Genomic DNA, 19416 nt, shown 5'->3' on the forward strand with positions numbered 1-19416 from the left:
GAAAAAGAAATGTGATATAGAGAGGGATCATGAAAAAGGCACCAATGTTTCTAAAGAAACACTTTCAGTCACCTCCTTGGTCTATGCATGTTTTTCATTCAGTTTTAGGGATTTTGTGTTAATTTTATACATGGTGACAATTCAGGTCCCACATATCAAGACAGGTTGTTATCAGAAAGTTTCATGAGTTTTTTTGCTTTTTTTGAAATGTCTTTTGTTGATACTTGATAGTAATAGGGCATTCAAAATAGATTCAATTGGTCTTTTGTGGGGTTTTGGTTTTTGGAATGATATTCATATTGGTCTTGGTTTTGTTTGTCTAGCACTAGTAAACTCAGCACTTGGATGGATATTATCTACATCCAATTTTGTCAATATCCTTCTTACAATCAAATTGATAATCCTTTAGTACTGAAAAATGTTTAAATTAAAAAACAAATATACCATCCATATTTAGTAGAACAAAGCTAATCTCACATACTTTAACTAACTAAAAAAACTTATATTTATGTTCTGAATCAGAAATTACCTTGTTATTGACCCTTAATGAGTTGGGAGAAAACCACACATCTTGAGTCTCTGATTGACAATGCGCAAAGCATGAATAAATAAACATGCTTCCTGTTTTACATTCCCTAGAGCTTCCCAATGCATCAAGCATCTGTATCCTATACCCTGTTTTCCATAGATATCAAGTAAACATTATCAATAAAAAAAATGCATCAACATATCCTAGCACATGTTGCACGTAATGGCTTTCTATCTTTTGTGCTTCCACATGCATATTTATTGATAAATAATGTCATTCTATTCCCTTTGTATGTTGGTTCACATCTATGATTGAATCCTTTACAGGAATCTCAACAGTTCAAAATTTAAATGATTTTCATACTATGGAAAGAAATTTAACATTGAAATTGACTCAATCTTACAGCACATGCAAGTTTAGCATCCGATAGCTTATGAGGTGCAGAAATATAATATTTAAATGCCTGTGCTGTCATGGCAAATGAGCACTCTTAAAATAAATATTTTATTCAAGAAATTACTCTAATTTCATTTCTTTCAATTATCTCTTTTTCTTAATATGAGATAAAACTCATTCAAAATAAAAATTTGTTACACGAAATACATGTAAATTTAAATTAAGGTAAAAATAAGCATTATGCTTGTTTTTTAGAATGAATTAACAATCAATTGTTACTGATAGGATATGTATTATAGTGTGGCTATATTTATTATTGTATCTTATATTTTGAGAAAGGTATGTAGCCATAGTGTGGTTAGAATTCTCAAGAAGTTTAATGGTACAACATGAGGAAGTAAAAAGTAGTTGTAAACTACATTTGCACCTTTTTATGCAAGGTATATAGTGATGTGAATTATCTATAAAATTAGGGAAAACGGATATTAATGGGGAAAACAATATGAAAGCATCATGTAACATGAACTCAAAAATACGTTTCCAACTTCCATATCATTCCACATTACAAGAGTAATTTGTGGGTTGCCAACGTCTTTGAGATTGACAAATCACAAAGATCTCTTTAATATGTGCTCTAGAGACATTATAGCTTTTATCAACATCTTTTGTCACCCACTAGTTTTAATGAGTTGCTGGCTGCCTCAGACATGTTTGATTCGCTTGCCTCTGCCATATGGGATTCTGCTCTCCTTTCTATTCCCCACCGTTCCCCTCTCTCTCTCAGAGCTAACCGTCGGAATACCTGCCCTATGAATAAATGGTTCGATGCCGAGTGCAAAGCTTTCCATAGCTCTGTTCGTGTCGCCTTTGAAGCTTAGTCTCCTGCCTTTAACCATCTGCGCGTTTCTTATCTGCATTTTCTTCGTCATAAGAAGCGTTCCTTTGCCTCTTTTCAATGCAGAACCCTTTGCTCCACGCTTATCCTGAATCCCCAGATCTTTTGGCGTACCCTTTTCCCTCATTGCTCCACCCCATCCTCCACTCTCGACTATCGTTCTCTGACCTCCCATATCACGACGCTTTATGACATTCCCCAACAGCCTCCTCTCTACTCCACTCCACCTCCCCACTGCCATTTGTTCACCTATTCTAGCATTATGGAGGCCATCAGATCTTTGAGATGCAGCAGAGCAGTTGATGAAGAGGGTTTCCAGGCATAACTTTTCAAACTTGGTGCTTTAGTTCTTGGATCTTACCTTCCTACACTCTTTAATAGAGTAGTTTGCACTGGGTTTCTTGATTCCTGGTCTAGACATGTTGTTTACCCTATTCACAAGTTTGGGCCTGCTTCTGATCCGAGAAATTACAAAACTATTATGATTGGTCATACTTTTGCCAAACTTTATGCCACTGCTCTGAACACCATGTTATCCAATGAGCTTGATAGATGGGGATGTAGGGCGAGAGGTCAGGCTGGCTTTCAGGCAAACTACCAAACTATGGATCATGTTTTCACACTACGGGCTATCATTGAGGAGGCAAGACACCGCTCTTAGAAGGTCTATTGTTGTTTTGTGGACTTCCGTAAGGCTTTTGATTCTGTTCCTAGGTTGGCTTTATTTCAGCGGCTTCAGGAGATTGGGCTTTCAAATATGTTACAGACTGCTATTTTGAGACTTTATGAGAAGGTTACTGGTAGGCTCAAGACTCCGGAGGGCTTTTCTAATCCGATTCAGAGCACCATTGGCGTAAAGCAGGGTTGTCCTCTTTCTCCTACACTGTTTGGCTTGTATATTGATGAGTTGGAGGATTTCCTTATGAAATCCTCTCAACTGGGAGATGGGTGTTATTTACATCAGGTCTTGATCTCTATTCTCCTCTTTGCTGATGATGTGGTTCTCTTGGCCTCTTCTCCTGATAGCTTACAGAGACTCCTTGATGGTCTTGCTTCTTTTTGTACTCAGCGACAACTTGTGTTCAACTTTTCTAAGACACGGGTTATGGTCTTTAACTGTTTAAAGACCTCTCATTTTCATTTCTTCTTCCAGGGGAAGGAGCTTGAGATCACTCCCTCTTACATGTATCTTGGTGTGAAGTTCTCAGGACCACGTTTTAGTTTGAGACCTGCTAATCATTCCAAAGTCAGTAAGGGTATGGGCTCCCTGGCTTTGCTGGAGAGACAATGCTTCAAGCATCATTTTTAGGATATTTCATCCAAGTTATCCCTTTTTGACTCCTTGGTTCATCTAATAGTCCTCTATGGTTCTGTGGTTTGGGGACCTTCTCTTATTGCTTCTGATTGGGCTTCGATTGAGCGGGTTCAAACGTTGTTGTTGAGTCGTATCATTAGGTATCATAGATTCACCCCTCACAGCATTGTCTTAGCGGAGTTTGGTGCTCATCCTCTCAAACTTGCCATCATTTTTGACTTGATTTGGTTTCTTCATCGGCTTCGTGGTTTTATGGAGACATATGCTGACCGGCATAGATACTCTCATCTGGCATATTGTTCTTCAGTGGAGATTATGAGATCTGACACTTCTGCTAGATCTAGATGCTGGTACACTTAGGCCACCTCTCTGTTGGATTCGATCGGGATTGAGATTGATCGTCTTCCTCCTTATCAATTTTTGCTAAATGCCTTGGCTCATCCTCTTCCCTCTCGTCAGGAGTTGAATGAGCATGTCAGATAGGATATCTATAGATAGTACATTACCACTACTTGGTGTCATCCCCTGAGTGTTGTCATCCCCTGGGTGGTTTGCAACCTAAGATGGCCTTCTATGCTAAGCATTTTCTTGTTATTCAGGATGGTATTGTTGTTCGCCCTACCTATCTTTACCAGCGTTGGAATCATGCATTACGGTTCTCTTTGGGCTCTTTTAGGGTCGGTTCTCATCGTCTCAAGGCTCGAACTGACCACCATATGGATCAAGCTGATTGATTATGCTAGTTATGCACTCTGATGGAGGTTGAGACTGAGATTCACTTCATATTTTGTTGTCCTCTTTACTATGAGATTAGAGGGAGATTTTATTGCCTTTTCAGAGACTGTTCTTCTCTCTCGATGTTCTTCAGTTATATTGATCAGCGGTGTTTAGCACTTTATCTTCAGGAGGCCACCTCTCTTCAAGAGAATACCCTGCAATCCTTTCATCAGAGACGGACTTCTGATCAGCTCATTACCACCTTTTTTTCTCCCTTGTCTCCTCCACGAGGTTTGAAAAGGCCTTCCACTACTTCACATTCCAGATTAGTCAAACATTGTACCAGTCTCTACAGGCAGCAACAGTCCTATAGTGGTTCTTCACGGCATCCGAAGACTATGGATTGTCCACGGATGTACCTCTCTATTACGGATTTCTTTGTGACAATGAAGGACCCTTAGTCCTTACCTTCTCTTTCTTTCTTCTTGTTGCTTTGTTCCTTTTCAGTCACCGTTTGGTGCCTTTGCTTAGCCGGCTCTTCTGTTTGTATGCTCAGTCCCATAAACCGTTTTGGTTTTTCATGGACATTAGTAATTTTATCTTATCTTATCTTATCTAGGTTAAAAAAAATTTAATTTTAGGATATGCTTTCAAATTTTTGTTTCCAACTATCCAATTCTTTTCAAGTTTTCTATGTTATTCAATTTTTAATGTTTTATGGAGCAATGTGTTGCTTTTTTAAGTAATAGTTCCATGGAGTCTTGGACTGGAGGAATAGAGGAATGAGTCAAGTGGGGACAGGGTACAAGGTCCTAGAATTGGGGATTGTGGCGACAATGGAGGGGGCAAGATAATAAAAATATACATACTCAAAAAGTAGTTATAAAAACTAAGAAATAATAGCTGAAACTTTGAAATATTAAACACATTGTGCATCAGTAAATCTAATTCAAAATCATGATTACATTCAAAACTCAGATACAACTGGCCAACAGTCCAACACCTATAGTCATATACAAATCCCATGTTAAACTCATCACTCAAACTATTGGAGTAAAGTTCCCTTCCACACAATCGCTACTAGAGGACTTGTTAGCCTAATTAAATCTCATATGCTATGCTCAAGATAAAGGGAGTTGATTATGTTGATTATTTTATATTATCCATCCAAAACATACTATAACAATATATTCTATTAATTTAATAAAATGACTTTAATGGTAATTTAAGTGAGATTTAAGTAAAGTCACTTTATCATTTCCCTTAGCTCAAATTTAAGTGTTTTGAAGCTTCACCAATGTTTACAAAAGAGCAGTTGGGGCTTCATTGAAGATATGCTTGGTGCTATTTGAATTTTCAAACACTCAAATTTTAAAATTTAGTTTTCAATCCAATGTTTGGCTTGTCTGAAATGTGTATTGTCATAGGCATTCAGAATTTCTACTTATATTGAAAAAGTGTTAAAATGTAATCCTAAAAACTGTCATTACAACTTAAAAATTAAATATTAAACAATTCATATACTTTTGACCATTGTTTTCCTCCATTTTGTAACAGTACAAACCTTTTCCAATTGAGTTTCACTATTCTGAGATAACTTAATATTTGATTGTCAAAAATTGATCTAACAATTGTCACTAATCCATATAGCGTAACATTTTATTGAAGGTTCTCATCAAGTCTTTGACCCCTTTAAAGTGAGATTTGCTTAAGCAAATCAAATAGTTTTGAGTGATGCAAGTCAATTACATGCTATTTTTTAATGAAATACACGTAATTGCTCCTCCAAACCACATTTTTGGCTTGCAAACCGCTATTTTCTCATCAAAACAACTACTTGGGTGGTTTCCCTTGCATTTTAAAACATCTAAATGAATCTCCAAACCCCGATTTTAGTCTTTACATGTAAATGGAAAACATGCAATGGCATCCTAGAACCACGATTTGCCAAAGGATGAAGTTTACATGTAAATGCAAGTCATAAAAAACATGCAATGACTCCCACAAACCCTAAATTTGGCTTAGGCGTCCAAATTCATGCAACTATATTACATGTAATGCCCTTTCTAAACCACGATTTAGGCTTGAACTTGGTTTTCATGCATTAGGAATGTATATTTTAAATATGCATTTGAACTTATGAAACCCAATTTGGGTCTCTAAGGAAAGGTATTGCATGTAATAGGGCCCACAAACCCCAATTTTGGTCTTGAAGGCAAAAACATTACATGTATTGCATCGTTTGAAACCTGATTTGCGCATTATATGCAAAAACGCTGCATGTATTCTATCCTCCTAAGCCCAATTTCAGCTTGCTAATGCATATTTTTAAATATGCAAAACATTTTCTAAAGCCTGATTTTGGCTTAGAATTGGAAAACATGTAAAAACAAACATGTGTTTGCACTCCTAAACCACGATTTGAGTCTTTCATCCAAAGGCATTACATGTAATAGGGCATCCAAACCATGTTTTGCCAAAGAGCTAAAAAGGAAAGATATTTGCAACAAGTCTTTTCACCATTTCATGCACATGTAATGCAAGTTGTAAACCATGATTTGCATTGAGAAGGAACATATCAAATATGCAAATCTATCAAAGAAGTGTGATCTGCACCTAGGAAGAGATTTTCAACAACATTGGCAACATCTTGCACATGCATTTGCATCTACAAACCACGATTTGAGGCTGAGGTTTGAATCTTTCAAAGGCATTTGGTCATTTCGTGCAAACACCCTTGTGAAACCCAATTTTGAAGAGAATAAGTTCATTTTAACTTCTTGTTCTTCCAAATTTTACTTTTTACTCTCCAAGTGTAAGAACCTCATTTTGCTTGCATTTCTTGATCATTTTGCTAATGTGTTGAATTCTTTGGCTCTTTATAATCCATTTGTTCAAATATAGCCCTAGTTTTTTGCTTCAAGTTATTAAATAAGTATGAAACTTTCATTTTTCCAAATGCAAAAACTCTCTCATTTCAAAATGAAATTGTAAGCAAAGTGAAGTTTTGGAGTTTATCAGGTTTGAGTCAAAGAAAGAGGTGTGTTTTTCTTTTTCTTTTTAAGTTTTTTTGTATACTTTGTTGCTTGTTTTTGGTTTGCTTATTGAGAAAAATTGGAGATCCTTCCTTAAGAATGTAAGTACATTTCCATGCTTCCATCTTCCATGTTCAATCCATTATCCAACTTCATAACAACTCCATATTGCTACCTATGTAATCGAATTCCTAAAACCCGATTACATATTTACACAAGGTTAAAATGTTAAGTTTTTACATGTAATTGCATCTCGTAAACACAATTTTGATAAAAACACATTTTTAACACCAAAATTCTCATTTTACAAACATTCATATGCTTCCAGCTTGCATTCTTGACCATCCAAAACAAAAGCCCCATTTTGCCTCCATGTACTCCACCATCTAACCTTGATTTCAGCCATATTTGCCCAAAATACAAGCTCTTCCATTCATTTCCAAACTTCAAAAGTGTTCAATAAGTATCTAAATCATACTTTGAACATGTATCCTTCATAGATCCATCATTAAGACTCAAAACTCCAAAGCTTTCATGGATCCAATACCATCTGATGATGTATTTACTCTATGGAACTTTCATGTTGCAGCTCGAGATATGTTCAAGAAACCCACACCTCCCAAACGTAAAGTAAAAATAAAATACCAGTATGAAAAGGATCTAGTACACACAACTTTGTCCCATCTTTCATCCTCTTTTCATGAAATTACACATAAAGAGATTGGTCATGTAGGCATAGCAAATTTCTTGCAAAGGATCGAGATGTCTTCCAACCAAGAAATGTTGTGGATCAAAGGAATCACATCCACTTTGTCTCCACCTTTCCTATGGCAACCCTTGAAGTTGAGTTCATGTTTGAATGCATAAACCATTTTGATGTCAAATTCAAAATGGTAATGGATGCAGACAAAAAGGTCATTTTAGCTTGCATCCGGATATAATTGAGAGGGTGTTCAAGGTTCCTGAAACTCTATAGTACGTGGATCTGACAGAAGAAAACTCCTTGCAACAGTGAAATGAGAATAAAATTGATTATCTCAAGCATGATAATGCCAAGTAGTTGATCAATAAGAGGTCAAAGTTCTCCAGATAGCCAGAGACGATACACAAATCCGATTTCTCTCAAGAGGTCAATGATCTGATCACGCTTCTAGGCAAAAATTGTGGTCTCAAAGACTGCAGTCACTTTGACACCTAGATGTACAAATTCATATACTCGATTTTTGAAAGTAGATGTTGATGCGAGTTTCGTATCACTTACATAACATATTAGCAATTGAACATTTGATATGCAGTATCAAACATACAATTCCTCTCTTGAAAAGTTATTGTTCATGGGATATGAGAATAACTCCAATGTTCCTTACTCTTGTGGATACTCGCTCAGTTTTATCGATGTGATATGCTGGTAATCACATAAGTGGCCTTATGCTATTCATTCAAGGATGACTTGGACTTTGGTGTGATGAAAGTGATGGTGGCTCGGTTTGCGAAATGTGCGGAGGCAGATAATGTTGATGGTAGTGATGATGGAGGGCGTGTCTGTCGATGATGATGTTGATGGAAAAGTGATGGTAGTGGAAGGTGAATGGATGTGCACTAATATTTGACTTGCTTCTCTAACTTCTCTTTCTAAACTTCGACTATCCAGCAACTTACTATTCTACTCCCACTCCTACGAATGGAAGGTTAGAAAATGGATAGGGATCGAACCTAATGAGAGCTGACCAGTGGCCTCACTTCCACAGGTGTGATGATTCAAAGGAATAATAAACTAGTTTACCACACAAGGCTTCCCAACCAGCCGCTAGGATGCTAGTGGTCTAGTATTGATCCCTATCAAACATCTACCAATGCTACCATGCAACTATCCATCCACTTTACCCCTACTTAAACAACTTGAAATGAAATTTGCTTCAACAACATGAAAAGAAATCTAACTATGTGGAAATAGAAAACATGCAATAATACCCAATGTTCTTAATCAACATGCAAATTGCAACAATGAAAAAGAGAGCAATTTTGGTATTATTTTCGCACCAATTTCTCCAACACTCTACAAATGAGAGCAAATGGCCTCTTATAGGGGCCAAAAATACAACGAACGGTGGAGATCAAAACGAGATCAACGGTCCAGATTGGATCCTCAAAACCCTAATTAGGGTTGCCACAATATCGGCCAATGAGAAGACACCACCTCATCAATGGACCAATGAAAAAAGAGCAAAAAGTGACAACCAATGAGAAGGCACCAAAATGGTAGCCAATCAGAAATAGACATTTGTCCTATTCTAGAAGAAAGAGAGAAATTTGCCACTTGGGCTTACATCAAATGATCTTCTAATATAACTCTGCCCTTTTCTTTCATTTTCTTAGCTAAGACAATGAACTTAGCTAGCCTTTCGTTAACTTCTTCCATAGGAGGACAAGGTGTGTGTTTCGACCTGAGTTCCGCTGACTCTGCCACGCTGCTCGCTGCTTGTAGTATCTTTTCATGATCCTTCTCATATTCCTTCGCAAGTCCAATAAAAGCACTAAGAGAGGAAATGGTGCTTAGATGCTTCTTCCTGATGGCAACCTTTTCTAGCTCATCCAATCTCGATCCAAGTCTTATCTCATTGATATTCTCTTCTCCGATATCTTCAAAATCAAGGGCTGCTTTGTTGTCGCTCATCATGGTCGTAATGGAAGTATCGATGTCTGAGCTGTGATGTGCAATTGCCTTTTGCATATCCTTTTATTGTACTGCCATTGGTATCGGTTATTTGCCTCATTTTCAAGAAGAAAGGTGTTTTGGGCATCATATCCTCTTTGTCTTTTTTAGTGTTTGTCTGCTTGAGATTCTTACTTGCACTAACATCCTCCATGCTCGTCACCCTATTACGGGATGGTAAAGTGGTGGACCAGAAGGCAAGTAGAACCAAGGGAAGCAATCCTTAGACTAGAACGAAAGAAAGATGTCAGCTTAAGGACCCCTTTCAATCTCTAAATGATGAAAATTCACCTTAACCAATAGCCAAGGGGGATTGTCCTTCCTTTATTCTCTAGAGCCTAAAAATTGATTTTGCAATTTGACTTCACCATCACAGAAATTAATTTTCTTCACCAAAAAAATAATTAAGATTTTCCAAAAGACCAAATTTAACAAAAATTTCATTTTTTGAAAATTATCCAAATTTATATAATTATATCCAAATTTTCAAAAGAAAATGTCTAAGTACAATATTCACAATTTTATCGTGCCAAGTTGGAATTAACTTCGAAATTTTCCTCGGCCTAAGGATAGAATTGGTCGCTCTAGAAAATCAAGTTTAAAAAAAATCGGGCAAAAATAAGCTAAGTCTCTCCCCATTGACCTGAAGGTGTCCAAGGCTCAAAAATCTCGAAAAATTAGAAAATGTTGGACAATCCAAAAATTTGCCAAGGCGATCAAAAAAAGGGGGTCCCCAAAATTTTGGGGCAATGGTGTGAAAACCTCACAACATCTAGTATCAACCCAAAGAAATGTTCCTGAACATTTCAAGAAATAAGTAACTTAGAACAAAAATCTCAGGATGGCCTATCCGAAAATCTACTTAAGGGCGAGCACTCAACAAGTGAAAGAACTCTCAAGTTGAACCCAAGCATCCCGACCATATGTTACCCACGTGTGTGCAAATGATTTATTCCCCGCTCGACAAGAACTTGATAATCTCTCAGATCCATTAAACTTAGCTATTATAATATCCTTACATCAAAAGCAACCTAGATAGAGCCCCATTGCTAGTCAGGCATCTATAGCCCCGATAGAGTTATCGTTGTGGCACCATAATAATGGTTCTACCTTTAGTGATTATCTTTATAGCACCGGTAGAGATGATTGCACACCCTTGAACCAAATTTCATCTTTATTTTCACTTTCATAATGCTTTTTCTCTTTTCTAATGATATTTTCTCTCTCTCTCTCTCTCTCTCTCTCTCTCTCTCTCTCTCTCTCTCTCTCTTTTTTCAATATTTTGTTTGGTTTACAGGCAATGAAGCTTGCGGAGAGTTTGGAATACCACAGTGGCGCTAAACCAAGTGTATGATTTTTACTAAGTCCACTTTCACTTCGAAACATCAAGAACTTAGAGCAATTAAGTGTGAGTAGAATGTTGCAACCATGCCAAAGATAACTCAAGAACTTCCATCGAGTCTAACCCAAATTTAGTACAAGTCCAACCATAGACCAACAACTAAGCACATCCTTAACCAAAAATGTAAAATCTACACACCTCGCCCACGAGTGATAACATGGACCCCCCTTTGCGCTTGCAAAGGCCCAAAACCAAAACTGCTCCAACTAAGGGAAGCTAAAAGATTTCAAGTCAAATGATTTGATGCAAATCAAACTCAAGCTCCCTCACAACACCTAAACTAAACAACTAAAAGAAAACTACTCTAAAGAACTGAAAAGAAAACTACTCTAAACAACTAAAAGGGAAACTTTAATCTACCCAACTGAAAGGAAACTTAAACTACTCTCCCGAACCAAATGGTCCAAGACAAACCTACCCTAACTATGTACAAGACTCTAAAGGGACAACACTAACTGATCTAATATATACACTGGATCTAACATGGTTTCTCAAGATGTTCAAAAGTAACAAGGTTTGGGTGATAGTTCTCAATCTCGCAAACTCATCCTTGTACTCTGGAAAAAATTTGTTCACTTCAAACTCAAACTCTAGAAAATTATTATGCAAGATCAACAATTGAGGCAACTCATAGGGCCCATGATTAATCCAAATATAAGTTGTTTCTCCAGAATTTCCATAATCAAAATAACAACTTTCAAACCTTTCATCTTTAAGAGCAGGGAAAGAAACAACCTGGTGTACTTCAGGTCGTAGTTCTTGTTTAAACCTCAATTGATCATCCACAGCTTCAAGAGGTCACAATTGGTGATGAATCTTCCCTCTAACATCTGCATCGAACTCATTGGTAGTCCAGGCAGGATCAATCTTGAAATCAAGCTCATGAAATATCATCTTTGGAGGCTTGTCCCTGTGGACCGTGAATCATGAATCCTTGTGAATCTCCTCAAGTGTATCCTCAAAAATCAAGGAATCCTTGATATTCTCCCCATCAAACACCTCTCCAAGTTGCTCGGACACAATATCTGACTATAGCATCAACCCAAATTGTTCTTTGTTTTCCCTTTTCATGGGAGCAACTTGATCACCACCTAACAATCCTTGCATATCCTCGTCAATAGAAGCTACATCATCTAGCATGCAATTTTCCTTTGAACTCTCTTTGGGAACATCTTGACATTCTTTATGTAGACTCTCACCAAATATAGCACCTTCAAGACTGATAGGAGAAACATCATACATCTTTGTGAGTGGCCCATAAACTTCCATTTCGAGTGGCAAATTTCTGGAGGTCGAAGTTGATGGTGAATCATGCTACTTGCAACAACTTGATCACCTTGAAAGGCTTGGGCCATGACTCCTTTTGTATTTCTTCTATAGGATCTTCAAGCATCCCCCCAAAGAATATAGTGGAGATAGCGCCTTGCATTGGTTTATCAATACTTTCCTCATACTTGAACTCTCTTGTGATATCCTGTAATTCCTTGTTCAACTTTCACACCTGATTATCTTCCTCTTTAAGGATATTTGAAACTTCTTGCAATCCATCCTCAAGAGTCACCCCTTGAATTATACATGAATGCTCACCAAAGATTTCCTTTTCATCCACCTTTTGATGTTCCATTTGTAGTTCTTCGTGTGTCTTTACTTGTTGATTTTTTGCTTCATCAACTTGTTGAATCTCAACCTTCTGTCTGCCATGTTGATCTTCTCGTTTTAGAGCCCCTGGGATTCTCTTTACTTGTTCTAAGGCCACTGTACACAAGGAGCAAGATAACTTCGAGTGGAATGCGTTGTGAATTCTGCACCAATTGGGTAATAATAAGTTCTCTATTGATATTCGGTTACTCGACTCCATTCCTTGCTGTACAGTTCTAGTCACAAAGTTCGTGAAGCTCTCAAACATGCCTTCACCCTCATCAGATGAAGCATCTGGATCTAACTCAATCAAGATCTCGGTGGAATCCTTTCCTTTGCTTACCATCTCCTCTCTCTCTTGGATAAATTCAATTGTTCCCTCGATTTTCTTGTCAACCTCTCCACCTCGTGATATAATGTGGGAAGATTCATCCACTTGGTTATCTTGGACATTAGAATCAACCATATCATCTTCTTCATTCTTTGGTGTCCAACTTGAAAGCTAAAAGAAATTCTTACCACACCTACTGATATTTCCTCATACCTTCCCAATTGAAACTTGACCAAGTCAATGGTGTCTTGGCAAGATGGGCAAGTAGAGTCTGAATATATGAGACTATGTGCAAGGCACCAATAATGTTTTCCACATATATTTTTTGGTTCCCTATTGATATTTTCTTTGAAAACAAGAAAATCTTCCTCCGAATTGACAAAGACCACAAGCTCATGTATTTGTGAAAAAGAAAATTTTCCTCTTAACACCATGTCCACTCTTAAGAGAAACACCAAACAATCCATCTCCCCATGATCCATAGTACCATGTATCCTAGATTTCCTTGGTGTTGCAAGTTGAAACAAATTCAATGGAGATAACCTTTTGTTCAAATTAGACCAAATGGGATGAACGTCCACTCGCCTATCCATTGAGAAACCTTTCTCTTCTTTTTTTTCATTTTTGAATTTTTTGAATTTTTTTCATTTTTGATTTTAAAAGAGATCTCTCATCTCATATCTAACCTTGAAAGCTCATTCCTCAATCTCTGCTCCAAATTTCCAAGTTGATCCGAAAATGAAAATCATTCAGCCCTCCATCTGGCGCCAGATAATGTTGATGCGAGTTTTGTAACACTTACATAACATATTAGCAATTGAACATTTGATACAGAGTATCAAACATACAATTCCTCTCTTGAAAAGTTATTGCTCATGGGATATGAGAATAACTCCAATGTTCCTTACTCTTGTGGATACTCGCTCGGTTTTATCGATGTGATTTGCTAGTAATCATGTAGGTGTCCTTACGCTATTCATTCAAGGATGACTTGGACTTTGGTGGGATGAAGGTGATGGTGGCTCGGTTTGTGAAATGTGCGGAGGCAGATAATGTTGATGGTAGTGATGATGGAGGGTGTGTCTGTCGATGATGATGTTGATGGAAAAGTGATGGTAGTGGAAGGTGAATGGATGTGCACTGATATTTGACTTGCTTCTCTAACTTCTCTTTCTAAACTTCGACTATCCAGCAACTCACTATTCTACTCCTACTCCTACAAATGGAAGGTTAGCTAATGGACAGGGATCGAACCTAATGAGAGCTGACCAACGGCCTCACTTCTACAGATGCAATGATTCAAAGGAATAATAAACTAGTTTACCACACAAGGCTTCCCAACCAGCCGCTAGGGTGCTAGTGGTCTAGTATTGATCCCTATCAAACATCTACCAATGCTACCATGCAACTATCCATCTACTTTACCCCTACTTAAACAACTTGAAATGAAATTTGCTTCCACAACTTGAAAAGAAATCTAACTATGTGGAAGTAGAAAACATGCAATAATACCCAATGTTCTTAATCAACATGCAAATCGCAACAATGAAAAAGAGAGCAATTTTGGTATTATCTTCGCAACAATTTCTCCAACACTTTACAAATGAGAGCAAATGGCCTTTTATAGGGGCCAAAAATACAACGGACGGTGGAGATCAAAACAAGATCAACGATCCAAATTGGATCCTCAAAACCCTAATTAGGGTTGCCACAATATCGGCCAATGAGAAGACGCCACCTCATTAATAGGCCAATGAAAAAAGCGCAAAAAGTGGCAACCAATGAGAAGGCACCAAAATGGTGGCCAATCAGAAATAGACATTTGTCCTATTCTAGAAGAAAGAGAGAAATTTGCCACTTGGGCTTACATCAAATGATCTTCTAATATAACTCTGCCCTTTTCTTTCATTTTCTTAGCTAAGGCAATGAACTTAGCTAGCCTTTCGTTAACTTCTTCCATAGGAGGACAAGGTGTGTGTTTCGCCTTGAGTTCTAGTGACTTCGCCATGCTGCTCGCTACTTGTAGTATCTTTTCGTGATCCTTCTCATATTCCTTCGCAAATCCAATAAAAGCACTGAGAGAGGAAAGGGTGCTTAGATGCTACTTCCTAATGGCAACCTTTTCTAGCTCATCCAATCTCGATCCAAGTCTTATCTCATTGATATCCTCTTCTTCGATGTCTTCAAAATCAAGGGTTGCTCCGTTGTCGCTCATCATGGTCATAATGGAAGTGTCGATGCCTAGGCTGTGATGTGCAACTGCCTTTTGTATATCCTTTTATTGTACTGCCATTGGTATCGGTTATTCGCCTCATTTTCAAGAAGAAGGGTGTTTTCGGCATCATATCCTCTTTGTCTTTCTTAGTGTTTGTCTGCTTGGGATTCTTACTTGCACTAACATCCTCCATGCTCGTTGCCCTATTACGAGATGATAGAGTGGTGAACTAAAAGGCAAGTAGAACCAAGGGAAGAAATCCTTAGACTAGAACGAAAGAAGGATGTCAGCTTAAGGACCCCTTTCAATCTCTAAATGATGAAAATTCACCTTAACCAATAGCCAAGGGGGATTGTCCTTCCTTTAATCTGTCCCTCATCCATATCATGTCCACTATACCGATATTGGTGTCAGTTATTCTCTTCATTTTCAAGAAGGGTGTTTTGGGCATCATATCCTCTTTGTCTTTCTTAGTGTTTGTCTGTTTGGGATTCTTACTTGCACTAACATCCTCCATACTCGTCGCCCTATTATGGGATGGTAGAGTGGTGGACCAGAAGGCAAGTAGAACCAAGGGAAGCAATCCTAAGACTAGAACGAAAGAAGGATGTCAACTTAAGGACCCCTTGCAACTCTTGATGATGAAAATTCACCCTAACCAATAATCGTACAACTTCTTTTTGGAATTACGACTAGACCTCAAGAGCTTCAAATCCACGTGCAAATTAGAAATTTATCATGTAATTCACCTCCAAATAAAATTACCCAACCTAGGGCAAAAATCATAGCTTCTTGCAAAAATCAAAATTTTTATCTCCCAGAAAATTCGGCTCACACAAATTTCAGCCCCCACATATTTTGGCTCCCACAAATTTCGGCCTTCCACAAAATTCGCCTTCTACAAAATTTGCCAAGCAAGAAGAATTCATATCTGCTCTTGCAAAATCGCCAACACCTTGAGAAGGAGAAGTGAGAAGTGAGGAGGGAATGGGAGAGAAGCCCCCTCTTATACCCAACTTTCTTACTCTCTCCAAGCTAGCCGACTTGGACCCTGGGAGCAAGAAAAACAAATAATTAATGCAAAATTATGGCCCACAATTAAATACTTAGCTAAAATTAATTTTTCCATGATAAAAATTAACTTTTTAAATTGCCATTTGGACCAAAATTGCAAAAAGAAAATAAATAATGCCTTAGAGGTGTTAAATATTTTCATTTAATGAAGATTTAGTAATTAATACATCATTAAAATTAGATTTTGGCTAGCCAAAAGCCATTTTTCAATATTAAATTACTAATTTCATTAAACGCTAAAAAGTTTTCAAGGCAATTTAATCCATTTAAAGCCAAATTTTGCAATTTAAATCCCAATCGATTTAGCTATAAGCAATTTTAGCATTTTAACACAAATAAAATTATTTCTCTAGGGCCTAAAAATCAATTTTGCAATTTGACTTCACCATCACAAAAATTAATTTTCTTCACCAAAAAACTAAGTAAGGTTTTCCAAAAGACCAAATTAAACAAAAATTTAATTTTTTGAAAATTATCCAAATTTATACAATTATATCCTAATTTTCAAAAGAAAATGTCTAAGTACAAAATTTACAATTTTATCCTGCCAAGTTGGAATTTACTTTGAAATTTGTTCGGCCTAAGGATAGAATTGGTGGCTCTAGAAAATCAAGTTAAAAAAAAAATGGGTGAAAATAAGCTAAATCTCTCTCCACTGACCTAAAGGTGTCCAAGGCTCAAAAATCTTGAAAAATTAGAAAATGTTGGACAATCCAAAAATTCGCCAAGGCAATCAAAAAAAGGGGGTCCCCAAAATTTTATGGCGATGGTGTGAAAACCTCACAACAATAGAAAACCCATATACTGAGGTGAAATCATTAGTACAACATTATGTGAACAATTGGTTCATGTGAAGAGCTCCCACTCATTTCACATTAAATCATATCTGGTTTACATTGTTATGACTATGGGAACAATTCACGACTCTCTAGCAAGAGTGACTGAGTATTAGTTCCTGTCTAGAGCTATTTGAGCAACTGATTCTCACATAGAGTAAACATCACTATAGAAGGTTGCAAGTGTAATGTTTCTATCTAGTAAATCACCTTAGAAATTGAGTCTGATGATCTTGGAGGTGAAAACGTGTGTGTGGTGGGGGGGGGGGGGGGGGGGGGGGGGGGAATGATAAGGTCGTGCGGTGATGAAGCACTAGGTCGTACGGTAGGGTAGTACAGTGTAATAAAAAAAATTTCATAACCAATTTAAATCACCTAACATTCTGATTTAATAAGTAACTGATTCCATTTCACGTGACAATGACTTCCATTAACTAGTTATGATGAAAGTAATTGTTTCTATTTTAACTGTATTTCATGCTCAACTGATATAACGAAATCAAAAGAAATAATTAAATAAATAAATGCATTGACATAGGCTTAACCCCCCAACCTCAGACCATACTTATCCTCAGACATCCTAACTTAATAGAACGGCCCTCCCTACCTCGATATCGGGCTTGGGATGTTCTTTAGTCCAGCCATCCGAGCTACCTGGTGGTTTGAGTGCCTCATCAATTATACCTATATAACTAACATCTATGGACAAACAAGTGATCTCAAGATTGGCACATATGCCTGTAACTACTGTGGCCAAGGATTTCAGTTGGGTTCGTGAACCCGATCACCACCACTCGACTTGACAACAGATTTCATTACTGAGACATGCATGAGCTATTAATTATTTATTATTCTAATCTGATTTCATTATTTGTTTCTACAGGTTTATTTCCACCTCTTCACCATTCAATGGCTTATCTGCTGGGTGAATTCCTTGGTGTCCGAATGATTATGAGCATTCTGATATTGTTTTACACCTCTTCACCAATTCCTGGGCATCTTGCTGGTGAATTCCTCGGTGTTGAAAGTGTTCTGAATATGTTTGGAAAATTTATTAAAGCATGTGCATTGATGTGAATTTATGTAATCAATCAAGTTTGCTACAACTACCAAATGAATTCATAAATGATATTTACTCAGGAATTACTCGGTCAATGATCTTATATACACTTCATAATACAAACAGCTAGTATTATAAATTGATCTCTATTTAAAATGTCTAGCCGGCTGTGGATGGATACTCAAATCAGAGAGAAAAGGATTTGGAAAACATATTTAGTTTATTCTCAACCCTATCATTATGTACCGGCTGAAGATAGATATTAAATTCAGTAAAATTGATCCAAGATTTACATTGTTTCTATGGTATTCAATCTTGAAAATAGGAGGACCCATTTCTAGTCAGCTTATCTTTGAAAACAAAAATAAAAGGAAATCAGGAGTCATGACCTGTGATTTGATTGTATCTCCCTTGCTCTAGCTGGGTCTCTTGTCCACCCGCTAACTTGAGACTAATCCCAGACTTCAGTCGTCGGCAGTATTAAGAAGAAAACAGGGATTTGGGGTGTGAATGAGGAAGGGTGTTCGACTGTGAACTCAATATGAAAACGCAGCAATATGGAGATAGGAGAGAATAGGAGAAGGAGGTATGCTCCACCTACTTCGATCATGGCTTCTTAAGACTTAGCCAAGACTCCTCGGCTTCCATTAGTTTCCAAGATGACTATTCGGATACAACATGAATTTGATTTTAAAAATAATTAAAGAGGGAAAAGAAATAAGGAGGAATTGAAGAGTTTAAAATTTATTTTATTATTATTATATGCTCTTATATGCGTTCACGTAAGTATATTGATGAGGTGACATCATTAGATTATATTACTATAATTTATTTGTGTCATTTCATTTTTATATTTATGTGCTCGTATTTAAGTGTTTATTATAATGATAAAATAAAAAGATTTAATATTAGATCTTTAAAGGTATGAATTATATTTTAATTTAGATTATTTTATGTTTTTATTATATTGTTTTCCTAATAGCTCATGCGATCCCATAATGTAACCTATGGACAAGTCTTCATATCCTTTCCAAGGGAGTCTTAGGTCATACCTGTCGATCCTGATGACTGAACCAAATGACCATCCTATTTTGATGATCCCGTTTCGCAATGCTTCCCCTCTCTTTGGTCTTCTCCTGTAATCACCCAAGCAAAACATTCTCACCAAAACATTAATTCAAAAATATATTGATCGTTAATTCAAATCAAACAACTGCTAATCATCTAATAACAGTTATATGTTATTGGTTATTTCATCAA

General features: G+C 37.0%; 1 protein-coding gene across 1 annotated transcript in view; it reads right to left on the minus strand.

The window, feature by feature from the left end:
- The window catches only part of LOC149543760 (pectin acetylesterase 3-like), a 182433-nt gene that overhangs the window by 44090 nt on the left and 118927 nt on the right, over window positions 1-19416 (minus strand). The window contains exon 11 of the mRNA XM_089798453.1: window positions 530-675. Within this exon, the coding sequence (XP_089654579.1) occupies window positions 530-675 (146 nt within the window). The remainder of the gene's footprint in view (window positions 1-529; window positions 676-19416) is intronic.

This window comes from Cupressus sempervirens, chromosome 8 (genome assembly GCF_028749045.1).
Source record: "Cupressus sempervirens isolate cs-2001-9-10 chromosome 8, ASM2874904v1, whole genome shotgun sequence".
Taxonomy (NCBI): domain Eukaryota; kingdom Viridiplantae; phylum Streptophyta; class Pinopsida; order Cupressales; family Cupressaceae; genus Cupressus; species Cupressus sempervirens.